The 22,587-nt window shown below is 40.7% G+C and overlaps 1 protein-coding gene across 1 annotated transcript in view; it reads right to left on the reverse strand.

Moving 5' to 3' along the window:
• Positions 1 to 22,587, reverse strand: part of LAMA1 (laminin subunit alpha 1) — a 152,786-nt gene that overhangs the window by 13,286 nt on the left and 116,913 nt on the right. The window contains exons 45-55 of the mRNA XM_060170511.1: positions 21,718 to 21,861; positions 20,623 to 20,756; positions 19,648 to 19,798; positions 18,768 to 18,892; positions 15,508 to 15,658; positions 14,719 to 14,863; positions 14,093 to 14,234; positions 11,612 to 11,726; positions 11,247 to 11,417; positions 8,205 to 8,356; positions 7,315 to 7,500 (exon numbers count right to left, since the gene is read on the reverse strand). Coding sequence (XP_060026494.1) covers positions 7,315 to 7,500; positions 8,205 to 8,356; positions 11,247 to 11,417; positions 11,612 to 11,726; positions 14,093 to 14,234; positions 14,719 to 14,863; positions 15,508 to 15,658; positions 18,768 to 18,892; positions 19,648 to 19,798; positions 20,623 to 20,756; positions 21,718 to 21,861 — 1,616 coding nt within the window. The remainder of the gene's footprint in view (positions 1 to 7,314; positions 7,501 to 8,204; positions 8,357 to 11,246; positions 11,418 to 11,611; positions 11,727 to 14,092; positions 14,235 to 14,718; positions 14,864 to 15,507; positions 15,659 to 18,767; positions 18,893 to 19,647; positions 19,799 to 20,622; positions 20,757 to 21,717; positions 21,862 to 22,587) is intronic.

Raw genomic sequence — 22,587 nt, forward strand, 5'->3', positions numbered from 1 at the left:
GTCCACCTGGCCATTCCTGAGTGTCCCTCAGGAGTCGGCTCAAATGCTGTCACCTGCTCCTGCAGCCTTGGCTGGGCTGCCTCAGGGCAAGAAGCTGGCTGTGGCTCCCACAGCACTGCACAGCAGCCTCCATGAAACACTGGCTTCTTTCTCACAGTTTCCCTTTGCCAGGAAGTCGTGAACTACCCTTGTCATATGTCCCTTTACTCTACAACATGTCCCCTGTCTGCATGTCCTTTGTTGGCACTTTCTGAGGACATGGCTGTGAACAGTAGTACATAGATGTTTCTGCCCTATCAGGTTCCTAGTCTCACAGCTTTCAGGAACAAGAAGGTCACTCTCCACACCTCCCCTCCCAGGAGCCTGTGCGGCCCACCACTATCAGGGTCCCGTGATCCAGGGACAACTTCCCCGGGAGAACACACGGCGTACCTCAGGCTGTTGCAATGTTACGCTGGCCTCTGCCGCCACAGGCTCGCCCCGCATCCGTACCCCTCCCTACCCCCCACAGCCGAGTGAGCCAGAGCCCCCGCATCAGCTGCTCCTTTAACCCCGTCCTGTCTGGGCGGGGAACTGACACCCTCAGGCAACCTACACGCAGAGGTGGGGCCAAATCCAAAGCTGAACCCCAGGAGCTGTGTGAACAAAGAAGAGAAAGAGAAAGCTCTCCCAGCAGCCTCAGGAGCAGCGGATTAAATCTCCACAATCAACTTGATGTACCCTGCATCTCGGGAATACCTGAATAGACAACAAATCATCCCAAAATTGAGGCGGTGGACTTTGGAAGCAACTGTAGACTTGGGGTTTGCTTCCTGCATCTAATTTGTTTCTGGTTTTATGTTTATCTTAGTTTAGTAATTAGAGTTTATTATCGTTGGTAGATTTGTTAATTGATTTGGTTGCTCTCTTCTTTTTTTATGTATAGATATATATATTTTTTTCCTTTTTTCGTGGCACGTGGGCCTCTCACTGTTGTGGCCCCTCCCGTTGTGGAGCACAGGCTCTGGACACGCAGGCTCAGCGGCCATGGCTCACACATGGGCCTAGCCGCTCCGCGGCATGTGGGATCTTCCCGGACCGGGGCACGAACCCATGTCCCCTGCATCGGCAGGTGGACTCTCAACCACTGTGCCACCAGGGAAGCCCTCCTTTTTCTCTTTTTGTGAGTGTGTATGTGTATGCTTCTTTGTGTGATTTTGTCTGTACAGCTTTGCTTTTACCATTTGTCCTAAGGTTCTGTCTGTCCATTTTGTTTTTGTTTTTCTTTTTTTAGTTTTTAGCAATTGCTATCATTGGTGGATTTGTTTCTTGGTTTGGTTGCTCTCTTGTTTCTTTTCTTTTACTACTTTTAAATTTTTTTATTTTTAATAATTTAAAAAATTTTTATTTTAACAACTTTATTTTATTCTTTCTTTCTTTCTTTTTCTCTCCCTTTTCTTCTGAGCCATGGGGCTAACAGCATCTTGGTGCTCTGGCCACATGTCAGGCCTGTGCCTCTGAGGAGGGAGAGCCGAGTTCAGGACATTGGTCCAGCAGAGACCTCCCAGCTCCACGTAATATCAAATGGCAAAAGCTCTCCCAGAGATCTCCATCTCAACGCTAAAACCCAGCTCCACTCAACGACCAGCAAGCTACTGTGCTGGACACACTATGCCAAACAACTAGCAAGACAGGAACACAACCTCACCCATTAGCAGAGAGGCTGCCTAAAATCATAATAAGGTCACAGACACCCCAAAACACACCACTGGACACAGTCCTGCCCACCAGAAAGACAAGATCCAGCCTCATCCACCAGAACACAGGCACCACTCGCCTCCACCAGGAAGTCTACACAACCCATTGAACCAACCTTAGCCACTGTGGGCAGACACCAAAAACAACGGGAACTACAAACTTGCAGCCTGCGAAAAGGAGACCCCAAACACAGTAAGTTAAGCAAAATGAGAAGACAGAGAAACACACACAGATGAAGGAGCAAGGTAAAAACCCACCAGACCAAACAAATGAAGAGGAAATAGACAGTCAACCTGAAATAGAATTCAGAGTAACAATAGTAAAGATGATCCAAAATCTTGGCAACAGAATGGAGAAAATACAAGAAACGTTTAACAAGGACCTAGAAGAACTAAAGAGCAAACAAACAATGATGAACAATGCAATAAATGAAATAAAAAATTCTCCAGAAGGAATCAATTGCAGAATAACTGAGGCAGCAGAATGGATAAGTGACCTGGAAGATAAATAGTGGAAATAACTACCACAGAGCAGAATAAGGAAACAATGAAAAGAATTGAGGACAGTCTCAGAGACCTCTGGGACAACATTAAATGCACCAACATTCGAATTATAGGGGTTCCAGAAGAAGAAGAGAAAAAGAAAGGGACTGAGAAAATATTTGAAGAGATTATACTTGAAAACTTCCCTAATATGGGAAAGGAAATAGTTAATCAAGTCCAGGAAGCACAGAGAGTCCCATACAAAGATAAATCCAAGGAGAAATACGCCAAGACACATATTAATCAAACTGGCAAAAATTAAATACAAAGAAAGCATATTAAAAGCAGCAAGGGAAAAACAACAAATAACATACAAGGGATCCCCAAAAGGTTAACAGCTGATCTTTCAGCAGAATCTCTGCAAGCCAGAAGGGAGTGGCAGGACATATTTAAAGTGATGAAAGGGAAAAACCTACAACCAAGATTACCCAGCAAGGATCTCATTCAGATTTAATGGAGAAATTAAAACCTTTACAGACAAGCAAAAACTAAGAGAATTAAGCACCACCAAACCAGCTTTACAGCAAATGCTAAAGGAACTTCCCTAGGCAGGAAACACAAGAGGAGGAAAAGACCTACAATAACAAACCCAAAACAATTAAGAAAATGGGAATAGGAACATAAATATCGATAATTACCTTAAATGTAAATGGATTAAATGCTTCAGCCAAAAGACAAAGACTGGCTGAATAGATACAAAAACAAGACCCATATATATGCTGTCTACAAGAGACCCACTTCAGACCTAGGGACACATACAGACTGAAAAGTAAGGGGATGGAAAAAGATATTCCATGCAAAAGGAAATCAAAAGAAAGCTGGAGTAGCAATTCTCATATCAGACAAAATGGACTTTAAAATAAAGAATATTAGAAGAGACAAAGAAGGACACTACATAATGATCAAGGGCTCAATCCAAGAAGAAGATATAACAATTGTAAATATTTATGCACCCAACATAGGAGCACCTCAATACATACGGCAAATACTAACAGCCATAAAAGGGGAAATCGACAGTAACACATTCATAGTAGGGGACTTTAACACCCCACTTTCACCAATGGACAGATCATCCAAAATGAAAATCAATAAGGAAACACAAGCTTTAAATTATACATTAAACAAGATGGACTTAACTCATATTTATAGGACATTCCATCCAAAAGCAACAGAATACACATTTTTCTCTAGCGCTCATGGAACACTCTCCAGGATAGATCATATCTTGGGTCACAGATCAAGCCTTGGTAAATTTAAGAAAATGGAAATCATATCAAGTATCTTTTCTGACTACAATGCTATGAGACTAGATATCAATTACAGGAAAAAATCTGTAAAAAATACAGACACATGGAGGCTAAACAATACACTACTAAATAACCAAGAGATCACTGAAGAGATCAAAGAGGAAATCAAAAAATACCTAGAAACAAATGACAGTGAAAACATGACAACCCAAAACCTACGGCATGCAGCAAAAGCAGTTTTAAGGGGGAAGTTTACAGCAATACAATCCTACCTCAAGAAACAAGAAACATCTCAAATAAACAACCTAACCTAACACCTAAAGCAATTAGAGAAAGAAGAACAAAAATCCCCCAAAGTTAGCAGAAGGAAAGAAATCATAAAGATCAGATCAGAAATAAATGAGAAAGGAATGAAGGAAACAATAGCAAAGATCAATAAAACTAAAAGCTGGTTCTTTGAGAAGATAAAAAAATTGATAAACCATTAGTGAGATTCATCAAGAAAAAAAGGGAGAAGACTCAAATCAATAGAATTAGAAATGAAAAAGGAGAAGTAACAACTGACACTGCAGAAATACAAAATATCATGAGAGATTACTACAAGCAACTCTATGCTGATACAATGGACAACCTGGAAGAAACGCACAAATTGTTAGAAAAGCACAAACTTCTGATACTGAATCAGGAAGAAATAGAAAATATGAACAGACAGTCACAAGCACTGAAATTGAGACTGTGATTAAAAATCTTCCAACAAACAAAAGCCCAGGACAAGATGGCATCACAGGAGAATTCTATCAAACATTTAGAGAAGAGCTAACACCTATCCTTCTCAAACTCTTCCAAAATATAGCAGAGGAAGGAGCACTCCCAGACTCATTCTACAAGGCCACCATCACCCTGATACCAAAACCAGACAAAGATGTCAGAAAAAAAGAAAACTACAGGCCAATATCACTGATGAACAAAGATGCAAAAATCCTCAACAAAATACTAGCAAACAGAATCCAACGAGCACATTAAAAGGATCATACACCATGATTAAGTGGAGTTTATCCCAGGAAGGCAAGGATTCTTCAATATACGCAAATCAATGTGATAAACCTTATTAACAAATTGAAGGAGAAAAACCACATGATCTCAATAGATGCAGAGAAAGCTTTCGACAAAATTCAACACCGATTTATGATAATAACCCTCCAGAAAGTAGGCATAGAGGGAACTTACCTCAACATAATAAAGGCCATATATGACAAACCCACAGCCAACATTGTTCTCAATGGTTAAAAACTGAAAGCATTTCCTTTAAGATTGGGAACAAGACAAGGATGTCCACTCTCACCATTATTATTCAACATAGTTTTGGAAGTTTTAGCCACAGCAATCAGAGAAGAAAAACAAATAAAAGGAATCCAAATTGGAAAAGAAGAAGTAAAGCTGTCACTGTTTGCAGTGACATAGAGAATCCCAAAGATGCTACCAGAAAACTACTAGAGCTAATCAATGAATTTGGTAAAGTAGCAGGATACAAAATTAATGCGCAGAAATCTCTAGCGCTCCTATACACTAATGATGAAAAATCTGAAAGAGAAATTAAGGAAACACTCCCATTTACCACTGCAACAAAAAGAATAAAATACCTAGGAATAAACCTACCTAAGGAGACAAAAGACCTGTATGCAGAAAACTATAAGACACTGATGAAGAAATTAAAGATGATACAAACGGATGGAGAGATATACCATGTTCTTGGATTGGTAGAATCAACATTGTGAAAATGACTCTACTACCCAAAGCAATCTACAGATTCAATGCAATCCCCATCAAACTACCAATGGCATTTTTCACAAAACTAGAACAAAAAATTTCACAATTTGTATGGAAAAGACCCCAAATAGCCTAAGCAATGTTGAGAAAGAAAAACGGAGCTGGAGTAATCAGGCTCCCAGACTTCAGACTATACTACAGAGGTACAGTAATCAATACAGTATGGTACTGGCAGAAAAACAGATATATATAGATCAATGGATAGAAAGCCCAGAGATAAACCCCTGTACCTATGGTCACCTTATTTTTGATAAAGGAGGCAAGAATATACAATGGAGAAAAGACAGCCTCTTCATTAAGTGGTGCTGGGAAAACTGGACAGCTACATATAGAAGAATGAAATTAGAACACTCCCTAACACCATACACAAAAATAAACTCAAAATCGATTAAAGACCTAAATGTAAGGCCAGAAACTATCAAACTCTTAGAGGAAAACATAGGCAGAACACTCTATGACATAAATCACAGCAAGATCCTTTTTGACCCACCTCCTACAGAAATGGAAATAAAAACAAAAATAAACAAATGGGACCTCGTGAAACTTAAAAGCTTTTGCACAGCAAAGGCAAACATAAACAAGATGAAAAGACAACTCTCAGAATGGGAGAAAATATTTGCAATTGAAGCAACTGACAAAGGATTAATCTCCAAAATTTACAAGCAGTACATGCAGCTCAATATCAAAAAAACAAACAACCCAATCCAAAAATGGGCAGAAGACCTAAATATACATTTTTCCAAAGAAGATACACAGATTGCCAACAAACAGATGAAAGAATGCTCAATATCACTAATCATTAGAGAAATGCAAATCAAAACTACAATGAGGTCACACAAGTCAGAATGGCCATCATCAAAAAATCTACAAACAGTAAATGTTGGAGAGGGTGTGGAGAAAAGGGAACACTCTTGCACTGTTGGTGGGAATGTAAATTGATACAGCCACTATGGAGAATAGTATGGAGATTCCTTAAAAAACTAAAAATAAAACTACCATATGACCCATCAATCCCACTACTGGGCATATATCCTGAGAAAACCGTAATTCAAAAAGAGTCATGTACCCCAATGTTCATTGCAGCACTATTTACAATAGCCAGGACATGGTAGCAACCTAAGTGTCCACTGACAGATGAATGGATAAAGAAGATGTGGCACATATATACAATGGAATATTACTCAGCCATAAAAAGATACGAAATTGAGCTATTTGTAGTGAGGTGGATGGACCCAGAGTCTGTCATACAGCGTGAAGTAAGTCAGAAAGAGAAAAACAAATATCATATGCTAACACATAATATGGAATCTTAAAAAAAAAATGGTTCTGAAGAACCTAGGGGCAGGACAGCAATAAAGACACAGATGTTGAGAATTGACTTGAGGACATGGGGAGGGGAAGGGTAAGCTGTGACAAAGTGAGAGAGAGGCATGGACATATATACACTACCAAATGTAAAATAGCTAGCTAGTGGGAAGCAGCCACATAGCACAGGGAGATCAGCTCGGTGCTTTTTGACCACCTAGAGGGGTGGGATAGGGAGGGTGGGAGGGGGATGCAAGAGGGTGGAGATATGGAGTTATATGTATACGTATAGCTGATTCACTTTGTTATAAAGCAGAAACTAACAAACCATTGTAAAGCAATTATACTCCAATAAAGATATTAAAAAAAAAGCGCATGCCAAAATGTATTTGACCTCTGCTGTGTGTTGACAGTACTATGGAACTAATGTTTAGTGGTTCTTTTTTTCTCATGCATGATGGCCCGATTTTTCCATCATTCTAGTTTAATAAAGCCATTTGGGGGAGTTTATAGAACACGGGATTCACTTGTTATTCGGGAACTTGTAGAATTTGGGGCCATCTCAAACAGCAAAATTACGTTGTACGTTAGTGTCAGTGCTGGGCATTAAAAGATCAGGAAGTGCAAAATCATGCTGAGAGCACAGTCACACTTACTCCATGTTAAAGATCAGGTTTTGGATACAGCCATGGAATGAGCTTCTCATCTTGAGCATGGGTGTCCCCTCGCCCTCTGGAACACCACCTATGTACAGGTTGGACACACTTATTGTCCTGCTTTCTGCTGATGGGCCCAGCTTCACTTCCACAGGAGCTGTCTCATCCAGTTGGACAGTGATAATTCTAAAAGGTTAAAGGAGAAAGTAAAGGTTTTCAAATATAATGAAACATAACTGTCCATTTTAATATCTAATTCCAGCAAGTTCTTACTGAATTATAAAAGTGCCTTGAAGATACATTTTAACATGACATTTAACATGTGTGCGAATAAAAAAGTGAATCTTGAATATTAAAACTTACAGGTAAACGTTCTCCAAAAATGAATGGAATGTGATTAAATATTGTTCAGTTCAATTGCTTTTTGGAGAGAATCTTTTACTTCTTTACCTGTGACAAAATGTGCAGTGTTTTTTTTAAAACTTTTGGTCTACAGTTTTGGAGAGAAATTATATAGAAATGTTGATATGACACTGTTTACTATTTCACTGTTTACATTTTACTATTTACTATGTCACTATTTGCTATTTTACCATTCACTATTAGAATTTACTAATACTGTAACACTATTTGACACAGAATTATTCCAGTGTAAAGACACTTTATGCCGGGCCCCAGAAAAGGGCAGGTTTAAGGCTGTCCAATTATGAAAATTCTGCAAATATCTTATTACAAAGCAGATCAAATTGTTTTCCAAAGAGGTATTCTAGCAAGCTTCTAGAATTATTTTGGAATTATAAAGACTCTGAATGACATCATACTAATTATCCCAATCATTTCACTGCATACAGGCCTCCTACTGGGGAGCCTTCGTAAGGTGACGCAAATACCTCCCGGTCCTTATCAAGGAGATGGAATGCTCTTGACCGTCGCCATATGTGCCCGTGGGAGCATGCAGGAGAGCTCTTCTCAGGCTGGTTCCATCCCCAGGATTAACATGCACTTCAATGTGGCCTTCAATTAGCATGATGGAAAAGAAGGGCTGGGAAGGTCACACAGAGAATTCCCAAAGACAAGACATTACTATAGGATTTAAAGAATTATCATCTTATGAAGGTAAGGTGGGAGTATTGGCACCAAGGAAGCAGTTCCTTAAGAATATCACCATCTGACAACTATTTTATACTTTGTATATTGCTTTCTAACCTCTGCTGACATAATTTACATTCTGCATTATGCTATTATCACTAACCATATCAAAGATTTCCATTTCTACAGTCTTCATACTTATTATTTATTGCTACATTATGTACCAACAAACTGAGATATAATTGACATGTACCATTGTGTTAGTCTTAGGTATACAACAGAACCATTGGATATTTGAATATACTGTAAATGATCACCTCATATAGTTACAAAATTTGTTCTTGTAGTGAGAACTTTTTAAGATCTACTCTCTTAGCAACTTTCAAATATGCAATATGATATTGTCACTATAGTCACCATGCTGTACATCACATCCCCAGAACTTATCTTACAACTTGAAGTTTGTACCTTTGACCCCCTTCACCCACTTCTCTCCTGCCCCTACCTCTGGTAACCACTAATCTGTTCTGTCTCTATGAGTTTTTTTTAAGATTCCACATATAAGTGAGATCATACAGTATTTGTCTTTCTCTCTTTGACCTATTTCATTTAACGTAAAGCCCTCAAGGTTCATGCATGTTGTTTTCAATGGTAGGATTTCCTCCTATTTTATGGCTGAATAATATTCCACTGTATAAATAAATAAATAGATAGATATTGATATATATGTATACATATACACACACCATGTCTTTATCCATTCGTCTACTGATAGACACTCAGTTTGTTTCCATGTCTTGACTACAGTAAATATAGATATCTCTTCAAGGTAGTGATTTCATTTCCTTTCATTTCCTTCAAATATATACCCAGAAGTGGAATTGCTGGATCATATGGGAGTTTGATTTTTAATTTTTTGAGAAAGCCCCATACTGTTTTCCATAGTGGCTGTACCAATATATTATACATTCCCACTAGCAGTGCACAAGGGTTCCCTTTTTTCCACATCCTCACCAGCACTTGTTATCTCTTATCTTTTCTTTTTTTTGTTTTTGCGGTACGCGGGCCTCTCACTGTTGTGGCCTCTCCTGTTGCGGAGCACAGGCTCCGGACGTGCAGGCTCAGCGGCCATGGCTCACAGGCCCAGCCGCTCCGTGGCATGTGGGATCTTCCCGGACCGGGGCACAAACCCGTGTCCCCTGCATCGGCAGGCGGACTCTCAACCACTGCGCCACCAGGGAAGCCCATCTCTTATCTTTTTTGATGGTTGCCATTCTCAGAGGTGTGAGGTGAAACCTCACTGTGGGATCTATTCCTTTTTTAAAAATGTAGGTAGTTTCTAACTTTTTATTACCATACGTAATGAACATTTAACTGTTTTTTTTTTTTTTTTTGCCTGTGAAATTTTTCTAAGATTTCTAAAGGTGGGATTAAAGAGTTGAAGGTTTGAAAATGTTTAAAGCTCTTAACACTCTTTTGCCACAATGACAGAGGTCCACCAGCAGAACTGGAATGGGAGTGTTTCACAAGGTCTTGCCAGCACTGGATGACACTGTTCCTTTTTGCTGACTTAGTAGCAAATTTTGATTTACAAGAGGTCCTATTAAGATTGGTGGAGAAAAACAGTTTGATAGTTCCTCAAGAAGTTAAACATAGAACTCCCATATGACCCAGCAATTCCACCCATAGGTATATACCCAAAAGAATTGAAAACAGGTACTCTAACAAATACTTGTATGCAGATGTTCGTAGCAGCATTATTCACAATAGTCAAAAGGTAGAAACAACCCCAAACGTCCATCAATGAACTAATAAATTATGCTCTGTATACAGTGGGATAACATTCAGCCATGAAAAAGAAGGACGTGCTGATACATGCTACAATGTGGATGGACCTCGAAAGCATGCTAAGTAAAAGAATATCACTCATTTGAGTCCACTTATATGAAATATACAGAATAGGTAAATTCATTCCTAGATACAGAAAGAAGACTGGTGGTTGCCAGGGTTGGGGAAGGGGGTGAATGGGGAGTGACTGCTTAACAGGCATAGGCTTCTCTCTTGGGTGATGAAGATGTTTTGGAACTTGATAGAGAAAGTGGCCTCACAACATTATGAAAGCACTAAGTGCCACTGACTGTTTCACCTAAAAATGGTTACTTTTATTTTATGTAAATTTCATCTCAACTTAAAAAAAGGAAAAAAGCTTGGTGGAGCGCATAAACCAATCTGTCCTTGTCAGACCTTCACTCAGTGTCTTGTGAGGTATCTGGGGTCTACAGACTGGTGTTCCAGGTCACGCTCTGAAATAACGGCTGTGTGATCTTGTGCAGGTTAGCCAGGCTCTCTGAATCCATTTCTCCCTCAGCAAAATACAGGAAGCAGCATTCACCCTGAAGTGTGGCTGTAATAATTATACAGCAATGTCTGTAAAATACCTTGCACAGTAGAGAACAGTACTCTAAATTGTAGCTGCATGGCTTCTACTTCATTAATACAATACATTAGTATTCTGTGAATCTCTTCAAATTACATAATATATCAAGTTCAAGCAGAGGAAAGGTAAATATCACCTATCCTATAAGAATCCTAGGTAGACAGCAAGGATCTTTCTTCTCAATGGCTAAACAAGGAAGATGGATTATGCAACACAAAGAGATCGCTGATTCGTAAGGGAAAGACATTCAGCAATAATCACTTTTGCTTATTAAAAACGCACACCCATTAACAACCAGGCACACATGTTGTAGAATACATGTTATGACTAAGTCATCTTCCATCCAGTGTTTCCTGAAGTCATTTCCTTCCTGAGCTCCTGGCTTGAGAGCCTTTGAGCCACTCACCTTGTGGGCCTGCCGGTGACCTTGCTTCTCCCCATGCTGGCCCAGGGCAGCCAGGATGATGCCACTGCTGTTCCTGGTGGCAAATGTTGCCAACAATTCCGAATCTGGTGACAAGGACTTGGGTGGCAATTCAACGTAGCCGCCTCTCAAGAAGCTAACGCTTCGGACAGGCTGGTCACAAAGGAGAGGAGAAAGCACCGTGAGGCCCACCTGCATGCTGAACCTCCCACCCTGGAGGCTGCTGCCGTTTTCCCCACCACCGCTTTTCTGTTCACACCCCTGGTTTAGATCCTGTTGCCTTATGATGTTAGTAAATCAGAGGACATTTATAGAAACTCATCCCAATATTAATAAAACACTTCCACCTCCAGTATACAGCCTTTTCTCACTCCGTAGGAATTTCTGAGTAAATCAAAGGTCGATCTAGATATTTCCAGGTTTTTGATACAGCCCACGTAGCTTTTGCTGGTGACACCTTTCCTGTAGGGAAGGGCAAGAGAACAACAGCAACAAAATTGGATTTTATAACTCCAGTTTTGAAAGAAGAAATAAAAATGGACCTACAAATAAGAAAGATCTCTTTCCATGTGTCATTCTCATAAATGTCTAGGTCTCCCTCTAACAAGACTACTGATGGTGAGAATTCAGGTCAAACATGTACTCTCCTTAGGACTAAAGAAAGGGATTGAATTTGGTGAGGCTGATTACCTAGACGGCTACCTAGATAAAAGCATGCTTAATATTTTAAGGGAAACTATTATAGTCATTACCATTTAGATATACTCACTAAAACAGAGGCTAATTATAAGAGAGACAGTGCACTGCCATAAGGAAATTATAGCACTTAGATTTCAATCCAGTCTCCGTGTAGAGCAAACATTCACCTCCCACGGGGGCAAGTGTGGGCAATGTGATTTCCCAGGATCTCTTGGTTAGAGACAGCATCGGCTCTTGTCCATACCACATATTCATGAACTTCCTCCTGAAGGAAATAACTGCATTTGGTGAAGTCTGGGATTATCCAGAACCCTTATTTCTTTGATACTAAGCCAATTCCATATTTTTATTAACAGAAATTCCCACTCTGCTGGGTGAGGTGAGCTTCAATGTACTCAGGCTAACATTTCCAAATGATGGAGACTACTGAACATCTCCCAGTTACACCCTGAAGCATCAGCTAGTGACAGGAGAACTGTGCAGGAACATGGCTTCTTGCTACATGTCATATCTCACTTTTTCTCTGTGCTATTCAATGAGCTGTCGGCCATTAAGAAACCACATGATTTAGGGCAAATTTCAACCTTTCCGAATCTCCGTTTCTTCCATTGTAAATGAGGAGACTGGCCCCGATGATACCCGAGACCCATCTATCATGAAAGTCTGTGATTTGAGATGTCTTCCTAGTAAAGGAACTCTGTCCTTTTCTCCAGGGTCTACGCTGTGTACCATTTAGGTAAAGAACAAATGAATTACAACACAGCTTGTAACCTCAGAAACATCCCCAATGCCACTATGTTAGGAATGACATCTGTAATCAGGGATTAGGGGAGAGGCTTCCAGTCCTGGCTCTGCCTTGGCAGAGGGGTAAGACCTGGGACAAGTGACCAACTCCCCTGAAGTTTTGGGACATTTATTTCCAAGACCCTGAAGGTGGGTGACTGTGGTTGTAAACTATGTTCCTTGGAACTTTCACACATTTCTGGCAGAGAAGGGGGTGTGTCAGGAAGTGGATTCTGGGCTGCTCAACCCATAGCAACTGGAGTGGCTGCACTTCTGTATAAGAACCCGGCTTGAAGATGAGGTACTGCTACAAATATACATCTGAAAACCACGGGGCTGAGTGACTCGGTTTGGACATTTGGTGATTCCACTCCCTGGAAGCTAGGCTGCCTTGACTGCTGGCCGTATATGCCTTTTTATAATGGTGTGAAAGAAACTTAGAGCTTACTTTGTCCCCAGTCCAAAATTACAAAATTGAGGACAGTAAACTACAGAAAGTTTATGAAATTATTAAAGTCACAAAGCTAAACAAGAACAAGAATCAGTGCATCTCTCCTCTGCTACCTTTAATCCAACTTGCTGATGCTGGTCTTTAAACTTTCACATACATTATTCATTCTAATCACCAAAAGGGGAATCCAGATAAGTCTGCAGAAAGCATGATTCCTTTCTTTTTGTCACCAAAAAGATTCTACCACTCTAGAATGTCTGGACAGGAGAGTGACGTGTGATGGAAAGTGGGTCTCCAAATATTGCACAGTAACAATTTTTAGATGTTTTATAGGCAATAAACAGAAAATCATAAATTCTATTGCAGAAGGCTTTCTTTACTTCCCAATTATATGGCATTCTAATCAAAACAGAACGTTATAGGTTAAATGGTGTTTCCCCACCCCGACCAAAAGATTTTGAAATCCTAACCCCCAGTACCTGTGAATGTGACCTTATTTGAAAATAGGGTCTTTACAGTTGTAATCAAGTTAAGGTGAGGTCAGTACGGTAGGTCCTAGTCCAGTTATGACTGGTATCTTTATAAAAGGGAAATTTGGACACTGAGAGACACACACAGAGGGAAGACAGCATGTCCACACAGATAAAGAATGCCACCTACAAGCTGAGCAATGCCTGAAGCTACCAGAAGCTCAGAGAGAAGCATGGAACAGATTCTTTCTCACAATCCTGAGAAGGAAGCGGCCCTGCTGACACCTGATTTTGGAACTGTAGCCTCCAGAACTGTGAGAGAACACATTTCTGTTGTTTAGGCTGCCCAGTCTGTGGAACTTTGTTACGGAAACTAAGGCAGTTGGTAATTAGGGACATGAAAATTCTGCAATGTGATATCATACCTTACAACTCTTGACCTAGGTAATCCACCCACATAAATTGGATCCTTATCTAGACGATTGAGGTCAGAAGATGCTCCTGGAGTTTCCCCTTGCTTGGTTTCTTTGTAGCTGGTGTTATATGCATCAATAACTGCTAGGAGTCCTAGAGAAGATCAAGAGGAATAGACAAGAAAATGAGTCATTTTCTACAATAAAGTAAACACAGATGTCTAACAAAGGTCATTTACAAAGACATATTCTTTTACATTCTGCAAATTTGACCAGGGGATGTTCTTGACTGTTAAAAGACAAATGAAAACCCTCTTTACAAAAGTCAATAAATCCAGAATATACATGCTAAATGGTAGCAGTATGTGTGTCAAAGAAAACAGAATCAATTTTATCCTTGATTCCAATTCAGCATTTAATGTTAAATAATGCATTTGGAAACCACAGACAGAGAAAGAATATTCCTCCAGCAAAATGTGAATCCTGGTGCTCAGTATTCCAAAGAAAACAATAGCTTTTGATTAGAATATCATTTAAGAATACCTAGAAAGCTAAAGTAAAAAAAGACTGCTGACCTTGGAAAGATTTCTATTCCTATGAGGGCGACCGACATTCCGTCCGTCTACCTGTGCATTTACCTTGCTTTCTGTTTCGCTGGAAGGCAATTTTGTACCAGGTTCCATTATTATAGCGTCTGTCAGTAGTAAGAGCAAGAGGCCCAGAACCCAGGTCAACTGTAACTCTAACTCTGCCGTCGACCAAGTCGATGGATAAAAAGTCTTTCTGTAATAAAGAAAAGTTACCCAAGGCTCCATTATTATCACAATATTTCCTTTCTCTTCAAGTCAGGGATGGCGGAAACCTCCTACAGTCAAACTAAGAAAACAGGATCTGGCCCAACAGTCCAACATTAAAAGTGTCCACAAAGGCTTTCTAGAATAATATACAGACATATGTCAGATAAACTCATGGTCATCATAATCTACAATGCAGGAAGAGAAGTGGAATCTCTATTTTTTTCATTTAGATTGACAACTGGGCCAATCCTAAAAATAAAACTAGAAGATTGAGAAAAATCAGCAGCACATAAGATAAAAATAAGAACATGAACTTCCTGCAATGGAATTCAAATAAGGTGGTCAGAGGGAGTAAAACAAGATGTCTTATTCAAGCTCAAAATTTAATAATAAATGTTCAACTTATATTTATAATGATAGGAAGCTATTTTCTACTTGATACGCTTCTATGTTTTCCAAACATTCTTCAATAATTTTGTACTGACAGATCATTTAAAAGGGGACTGACATGGCATACATACGTATATATTATACTAGCATGTGCTCATAAAACAATCATCAAACATAAATATCCTCATAGCAATCCAACTGTATACACACAGTAGGGTGCAGGGCCCCACAGACTCTTACGGTGCCATTTGAAGCCAGGTAGAGAAGCAGCCCATTAGGTGAAAAGGTACTAAAAAGCATAATTATCTGCGTCACAGTAGCCCGGAGCATCTTCTCCACGACAGAATACCCACTCCCATCAAAATGGAAGGAAGCACCTTCATTTTGGGGGCTGCAAGGACAGAAGGTGAAATACAATCTGTTCTTAGGAAGGTAGTTAAATAGAATACATGATACTTTTACTGAGTTCTTCCTCACTAAAGTTGCGATAGAGCATTTATTTCCATAATTTGATAACAAGTGTAAGTCATAATATCTTAAAATATGCTCCCCATGAGATCATGCGAGGCAAGCACCCAGTTGCCTTGTAAGGAAATGAAAGTTAACATGGGCAGTGTTCACTGTAGTAAAAAGAAATTCCCTCAAAGGATGGATTACTGCTATAAATAGTTCTACTTAGTGACTAGATTTTCATTTGTTCTAATTCTCTTTAATGTGACTTTGATGTCCCTTAATGTCTAGTTTCCTTTAATGTCCTTTCTTAATTCCAGCACTTTCAGAATAAATTTTTTACTGGCATGTATCACCTTATGCTCGTTTTTAACTAATTCAACTAAACTGGACTAATGATGGAAAACAAATATGCACCAATGTGCCAAAAGGATCAGTTTGCAAAAATATCATTGACAAAAAAGAATCTCAAAAATCTGCAGGGTGAGCTTACAGCAGTTATATACCATGGACCCCAGCACTTCTTAGATAAGTGTTTTCCAGTTTTCCCAACGTCTCAAAAAGCTGACTTGATTCACTCTTCAGGTACAAAGTACTTAGAACATATTCTTATGTTCAAAAAGTACTTTTCTGGAACGTCATAGGGCTCGAAAGTGAATTAGATTAGGGTGTTTTGGGGTAAGAATTTGCATTTTTCCCAGTTGAAGGTGCAATAACCACTCTGTGTCACATCTCCAAGCAGAAACAGAATAACCCAACAGTGAAACTGTTTCCATTAACAAAACAAAATGTAGCAGTGCTTTGTAAAACCTGAGGTTTCAAATTTATAGCTTTCTACAGTCCTTTTTCTAAAAATTTCCGTCTTGAGATCTCTTATAAGGAAGTATAACTTTAAGGAAATGCACTCTGCATAAACAAACTGTGGCCTAATTCTCAATTATTTAATCCTTAAAACTTTGGCCTCCTAGAAGCATGTCCCATTGCTTTATCTTTTGGCAACCGGTTTCATGTAGCTAAGGACACACACTCTAGAACCAGATTGCTAGGGTTCAAATCCCAGCTCCCCAACTTACTAGCTGTGTAACCTCAGAGAAGTTACCTAACCCCTCTGTGTCTCATTTCCTTCATTTGTAAAATAGGGGTAACACTAGAACCTCTCTGGAAGAGCTATACATGATTTAATACATGTAAAGTTCTTTAAACGGTGCCTGGTACATAGCAAATGTTCACTCTGGTTTAGCTCTGAGAATTGTACTGTGTTCAGAGGTCCTAGTGGGGTCCCATTTTGCCTATTAAAAGCTGAGCCTCAAAGATTAAGTTCTTGCCCAAGAACACACACAAGAAAATGCAAAGCCAGGTTTCAAACGAAATTCCAGAAATCCGTCTGCCCTCTCCCTCCCCAGAGCTCAGGAGTTCTCTGTTCTCAGGAAGGTTGAGTCTTTGGTTCTGGCTTCTCTCCTTCAGCAGGGCCTGCCCCAGTCAGGAGGCCACCAAGAGGGATGAATGCAAAGGAAACGATGACTGAATGCGATTCTCCTGAGAAGGCTCACATCCCTCGGGTCAGCGGCACATTTCTGGGGCTCGTCCCCTGTGGGTCGGACTTCCGTTCTATAACCATGAGGCCCATATGCCTTTCCCCAGCTGGGCCTCAGGAAGGCAGCTCCAGGCCCCTGCCTGGGTAAGAGGCCGGGACAAATGACAAAGGGTCTGCCACAGCACTTCATGGCTGGCTCTCCTCCAGCGCCCAGCATTTATGGGAGGCTGGGGGGAGCCCTGCGGTCAGGAGGACCGGGCAGACGCCCTCCCTCCCAGCTCTCAGCCCCGTGACCCTGGAAGAATGACTAGACTGCTCTGATCCAAGCTGGCACCCATGAGATGGGGACCTGTCAGACTCCATGCAGCTGTCCCGTGAGTGAGGAGGCATCACTCGGGCCCCACGCCCAGGATGCTCTACCTACCATCGCCCCTACAGCGCGGAGCTCTTTTTTATGTTACCACAAAAAAGTATTTTAGGTAATTTTCCGTAGACCATGAGACATTGAAGGAGATAAGCTTGGGTGGCTGATGTTGCCATCACCAGTACCGAGCAGAGGGCCCAGAAACAGATGACCGTCCGGTCAAGGTCAGCCATGCAGCCAATGCTCTATTGCAACAGCCTCTCAAAACTAGCACAAGAATAAAGGCCTGGGCTTCCCTGGTGGCGCAGTGGTTGAGAGTCCGCCTGCCGATGCAGGGGACATGGGTTCGTGCCCCGGTCTGGGAGGATCCCACATGCCGCAGAGCGGCTGGGCCCGTGAGCCATGGCCGCTGAGCCTGCGTGTCCGGAGCCTGTGCTCTGCAACGCGAGAGGCCACAACAGTGAGAGGCCCACATACCGCAAAAAAAAAAAAAAAAAAGAATAAAGGCCTGTTGACTAAATGGAAGTTTTTTTCCCATATTTAGATGTGAACTGTTAGAATCAATGGTTTATTTTATACTATCCTTGAAGGATCTGAGAGATTGTTCATAATTATAAACATATGCTGACACCATGTTAGAGAAGTGTAAGTATATTCAAAGAAGAATAAAAAAAAATCAGTTAGCTTACTTGGTAATATAAATCAAAGTTAAAGGTAAATGATTATATTAAGAAAAAAAGTTTTTAAATCTAAAGGACATCAATGGACCATGCTAATGATTTAATAATGGAAAATTACACACAAAGGTAAAAAGCGCAATGAATTCTAATTACTGGCCCGCTCAAATGGATTCCGTTGCTAGAAGTAGTTTATTAACTCACTGAGCTAAAGTTTTTGGCTAGTAGGTAGGGGCACTTATCTAAAATGAAGACAGTTTTAATCCATTTACAAATGTAGACATAAAGCACCTGTTTGTGTCTACTTCAGCACTTGCAAAGTATGTTCTATGGAACATAAACAGCTCTGGAATGCTCCTTTTTAAAAAGAGATCAGGGTCAAATGAGTTTGGGAAATGCTGCAACTCTAACCTCCTCCCGGGACAGTGTTACCGTGCATGTTAGCATCTTATGTGTTACTCATGGGGCACGTTACCTTCCAAAGCAGCCGTGGCACTTTCCCTCCCTTTCAATATAGTTCCATAGGCCAATCGACTGTCCATTCAAGAAGGCCTCTCCCATGCAGCCTTTAAAATGAGTAACCTTCACAGCAGGAGACTTCTAATGTAAACAAACAAACAAACATAATCCAAGTATATTTGTTGAAAAGAAATATATTCTCTAAGTGCACAAAACTCCTCCTTGGGAGCTCAAATCTAACAGATCCAAATTTTGAGAAAACAACATCCAGGAAAATGACCAGTTTGTAATCACTGAACTTCCTTCCAATTATGAATTGGAATCCTAGAATCAACACAGCAGGACAAGATCTCAAAGGTCATGTCAGTTACTAAGGTCACTGGAGAGAAGGCCCTTTAACTAATGAGGAAAGAGACCCAGAGAATGTGGTCAGTGGTGAGGGCCTGCCGGAAACTGGGACCCTTACTCTCATTTCAGAGCACTGAACCAAGTCCAGGTGAGTGAACTTTATTGGGTGAGAGGGTAACTGATGTAATAAAATATACGATGGGCTCCTTTGCTAACTGCTAATTAGTATTAGTCCACCACTAGAGTCAGAATAGAGATAAAGGGAGTTTACAGAAATTCATGTGGAATATTGAGTTTCCTCTTTTATTATTGGGGAAAAAACCAAATAATAAAATGAACCACTGGCTTCTTTTCCATTATGCTATCTATTAAGCATGATCCTTTACAAAACCAACCCAACTCTGCAGATGAACTGTCCTTAAACAAAATAACAGAAGCAGGAAAATCTTCATCTGCCTAGAATATTTTCAACAATTTAAACATATTCATTTTCTACGTTGGTAAAATCAGCCAATCAGCACTGTTAAGATGAACGTTCAGAAGATTACCTTGATCTGTCCTCCAAGCCCTCCAACAAACATTAGTGTTGAATTGTTTACATCCAGAACATTAGCTGTTCCAGGGGATTTACTTGTTTTTGGTGGTGGCTTTTGAGATGCGCTCATTTCCTTTACACTCACTGAACCAATGTTTCCAAACCTAAGGGTCACAGAGTTGCAAAAAGAGCACCTGCAGAATTGCCAAGTTGGTCCACATACACACACATCTGTTTCACACACAGCCTCCACCTGCTTCTGCCCATGTCTCCAACTGGTCTCCCTGCTTCCAGTCTTGCCCATCCTGCCCCTAGTTTGCACTCCAAAATCTTGTGGAGTATTTCTTCTTAAAACATAAATTCCATCATGTTACCTCCTTGCTTAAAATAGTTTCAGATAATGAATTAAATATATTTGGAATGGTCTACTGCCTTTATCATTACCCCATTTTTTCAAATAACAAAGTAAAAATCAGAAATTTCCAATAACACACCATCACCAACCAACTGTGATATTACAGAAGAGTGAAAAGAAAGCTATACCTACAGCCACTTAACAGCAGTTGCCTCTGGAGAGGGGCTTTAAAAGGAAGAATTTTGCTTCGTGCCTGAATTTTGAGAAAACGCATCCCCCACCTGTACCCTCATCTTCTGTCCTACCTGTACCACTGCCAGCCACGTGGCATCTCCACCACGCTGCACTTTACTCCCCTCTGCTGGGGCGCAAACATTTTACTGGGTTGGCTGCCTCAGACTTGGACCTAACATTCTAAAGGCAACATAAACTTTTAACTTTTTTCTTCTTTTGATTGTTGGTTTTGCTAACAAACTTTATTTCTTCTGTAATAATGAAAAAAAATTATTTCTATAATCTAAACCAAGTATCCTTTCACTGACTTCCCAGAAATTTCGAAGACAGTTATATGATGTTACAAACATGTAATTACTTATAAGATACGAGATGCTCAGAGAGAACTTTCTCTGCTACCTGGTTACATAGATACTGTGCCATTTGCTGTCATCAATCGGGAAGTCTGGAAATTCCAAACGTGTGGACCCGGAGCCCAAATCCCAGAGGAAGGCCACTTTCCCTCGCCGCATCTCCACTGCCAGGAAGTCAGCCTGGAATGCAGGGCATGAGTTGGGATGAATTCACACGCCAGACTGTGTGCATGACCACCAAAACACTTTAAAAGATGATTCTTACAGCATTTTCTCTAAATTTTTTTTTAAGTAGAAAACAAAAAAGATCGTCTTTTGCCTTTAAATGCTCCCCTCCCTGGAGCTGGAGCATGACCTGGAGTATTGGTACTGGAGATGGTGGCCACCGTTGGCCATCAGTGCCCACCACCCTTGCCCAGCATAGCCCTCCATGAAGCCTCCCATGAAGTTCTCCAAGAAAACTTGCTAGGGGTTACCAGCCTCTACAGGGGTCATGTGGGGAGGCATTGCACTTGTTTGTTTGCCCGGTCTGAGAAGGCAATGCACGAACGTGAGATGTACAGCGAGACAGGAGCCATGAAATCGTACATCACGGACTGACCTGTGCTTTGCACTTTGTATCTTAAGAAGACATCTCAGATGGCATTTGTGCTTGCTAATATTTTCTGCCCTAACATACCCAAGGGCTCTGACCTGTTCCCAATGACACAGTCAAATGAATCAGTAGTCTTCCATAGGGGACATGCCCTCTGGGAACCCTGGGAGTCTCGCTGGGTGGAATAGCCTGGGGGGAAGCTTGACGATTCTGATATGCCCCTTGTGGTGCACGCCTCCACTCCTGGTAACAGCGGCCAATGTCCACAGACCCAAAGCATAACTCCGTGGCTTCGGAGGTCACAGGAGACATTAAGAAAAGCTCTGTCCCACAGCTCACAGTTAAGATGGCAGAGGGAGGTACGTTTCATAAATGCCACTCTTCTCACGGGCTGATTGTTTTTAATCTAATGTTACCAGTTTAGCAAAAGATTAGTTCTCATAGAATAATTAGTGATTTCACAAAGGCCCTATTTTTTTTTAACCGATTCAGAAAATATACTCTGTCCCTAAGAGACTCAGCGCTGCTTTTGCGGGTCATACTCACACTGATGCTACTCCCCAGGTAGAAGAGAAGGTTGTCAGGTTCGCTTGTCTTCACATTTAGTGTTAAGCTGTTATAGTTGGTAGAAGAAATCTGAGGCTGGTAGGCCCGGATACAGTCTCTGTCTGCAGACACAGCAACTTTGATCTGTAGAAGGAAAACGGAAGTGTCCCTAAGTGCCTAAAAATCATTTAGGGCCACACGGTGGCAGCACGCCTGGCGCTGAACAGTGCTATTCCGTTCCAGATCCTCACTGCTAGCAGGTTTCCTCTCTGGATAATGCACAATGCTTCGTGTCTCACAAGGGGAAAGTCAGATGATGCTGAAACTTATTTTATTTGGTAAAATATTTTAATATGGAAAAGTCAGTCAGGTTTTAAAAGGGAATTTTATGTTGGGAACTCTATCATGTGAGATTTAATTCCTTAAAGACAAGGAGCTTATCCAGATCACCTTGGAATCTTATACCTGACACAGGACATTTGATGATCATGTATGGAATAAATGGAGGGTTGATCTACTTACTCAGCAAATATTTATAGAGCAATTATTTCACTTACATATTTCTCTGATAAATAATTACTTGCACATAATCCTTGTATTAACCTTCAAGATTGTAAGTTTATATTAACCAGAGCACTTGGAACCATCCATCGGGTTTACATTTATTTGGTGACTGGAACTAAAACAGATGGAAACCAGAGCTCTTGTAAACCTACAGCCCTTTTCCCAAAGTGAAGTCACTCAGGGATCAAAGAATACAGAGCTCCTTTTTCTTGGCTAGAAACTTCAGGAAGATACTCTTCAGACCAGAGGTCACATCTATTGTCTATAGGCCCCCAGGATCAAGACAAATGATATTCTCTCAAGTCT

This window comes from Lagenorhynchus albirostris, chromosome 14 (genome assembly GCF_949774975.1).
Source record: "Lagenorhynchus albirostris chromosome 14, mLagAlb1.1, whole genome shotgun sequence".
Taxonomy (NCBI): Eukaryota; Metazoa; Chordata; class Mammalia; order Artiodactyla; family Delphinidae; genus Lagenorhynchus; species Lagenorhynchus albirostris.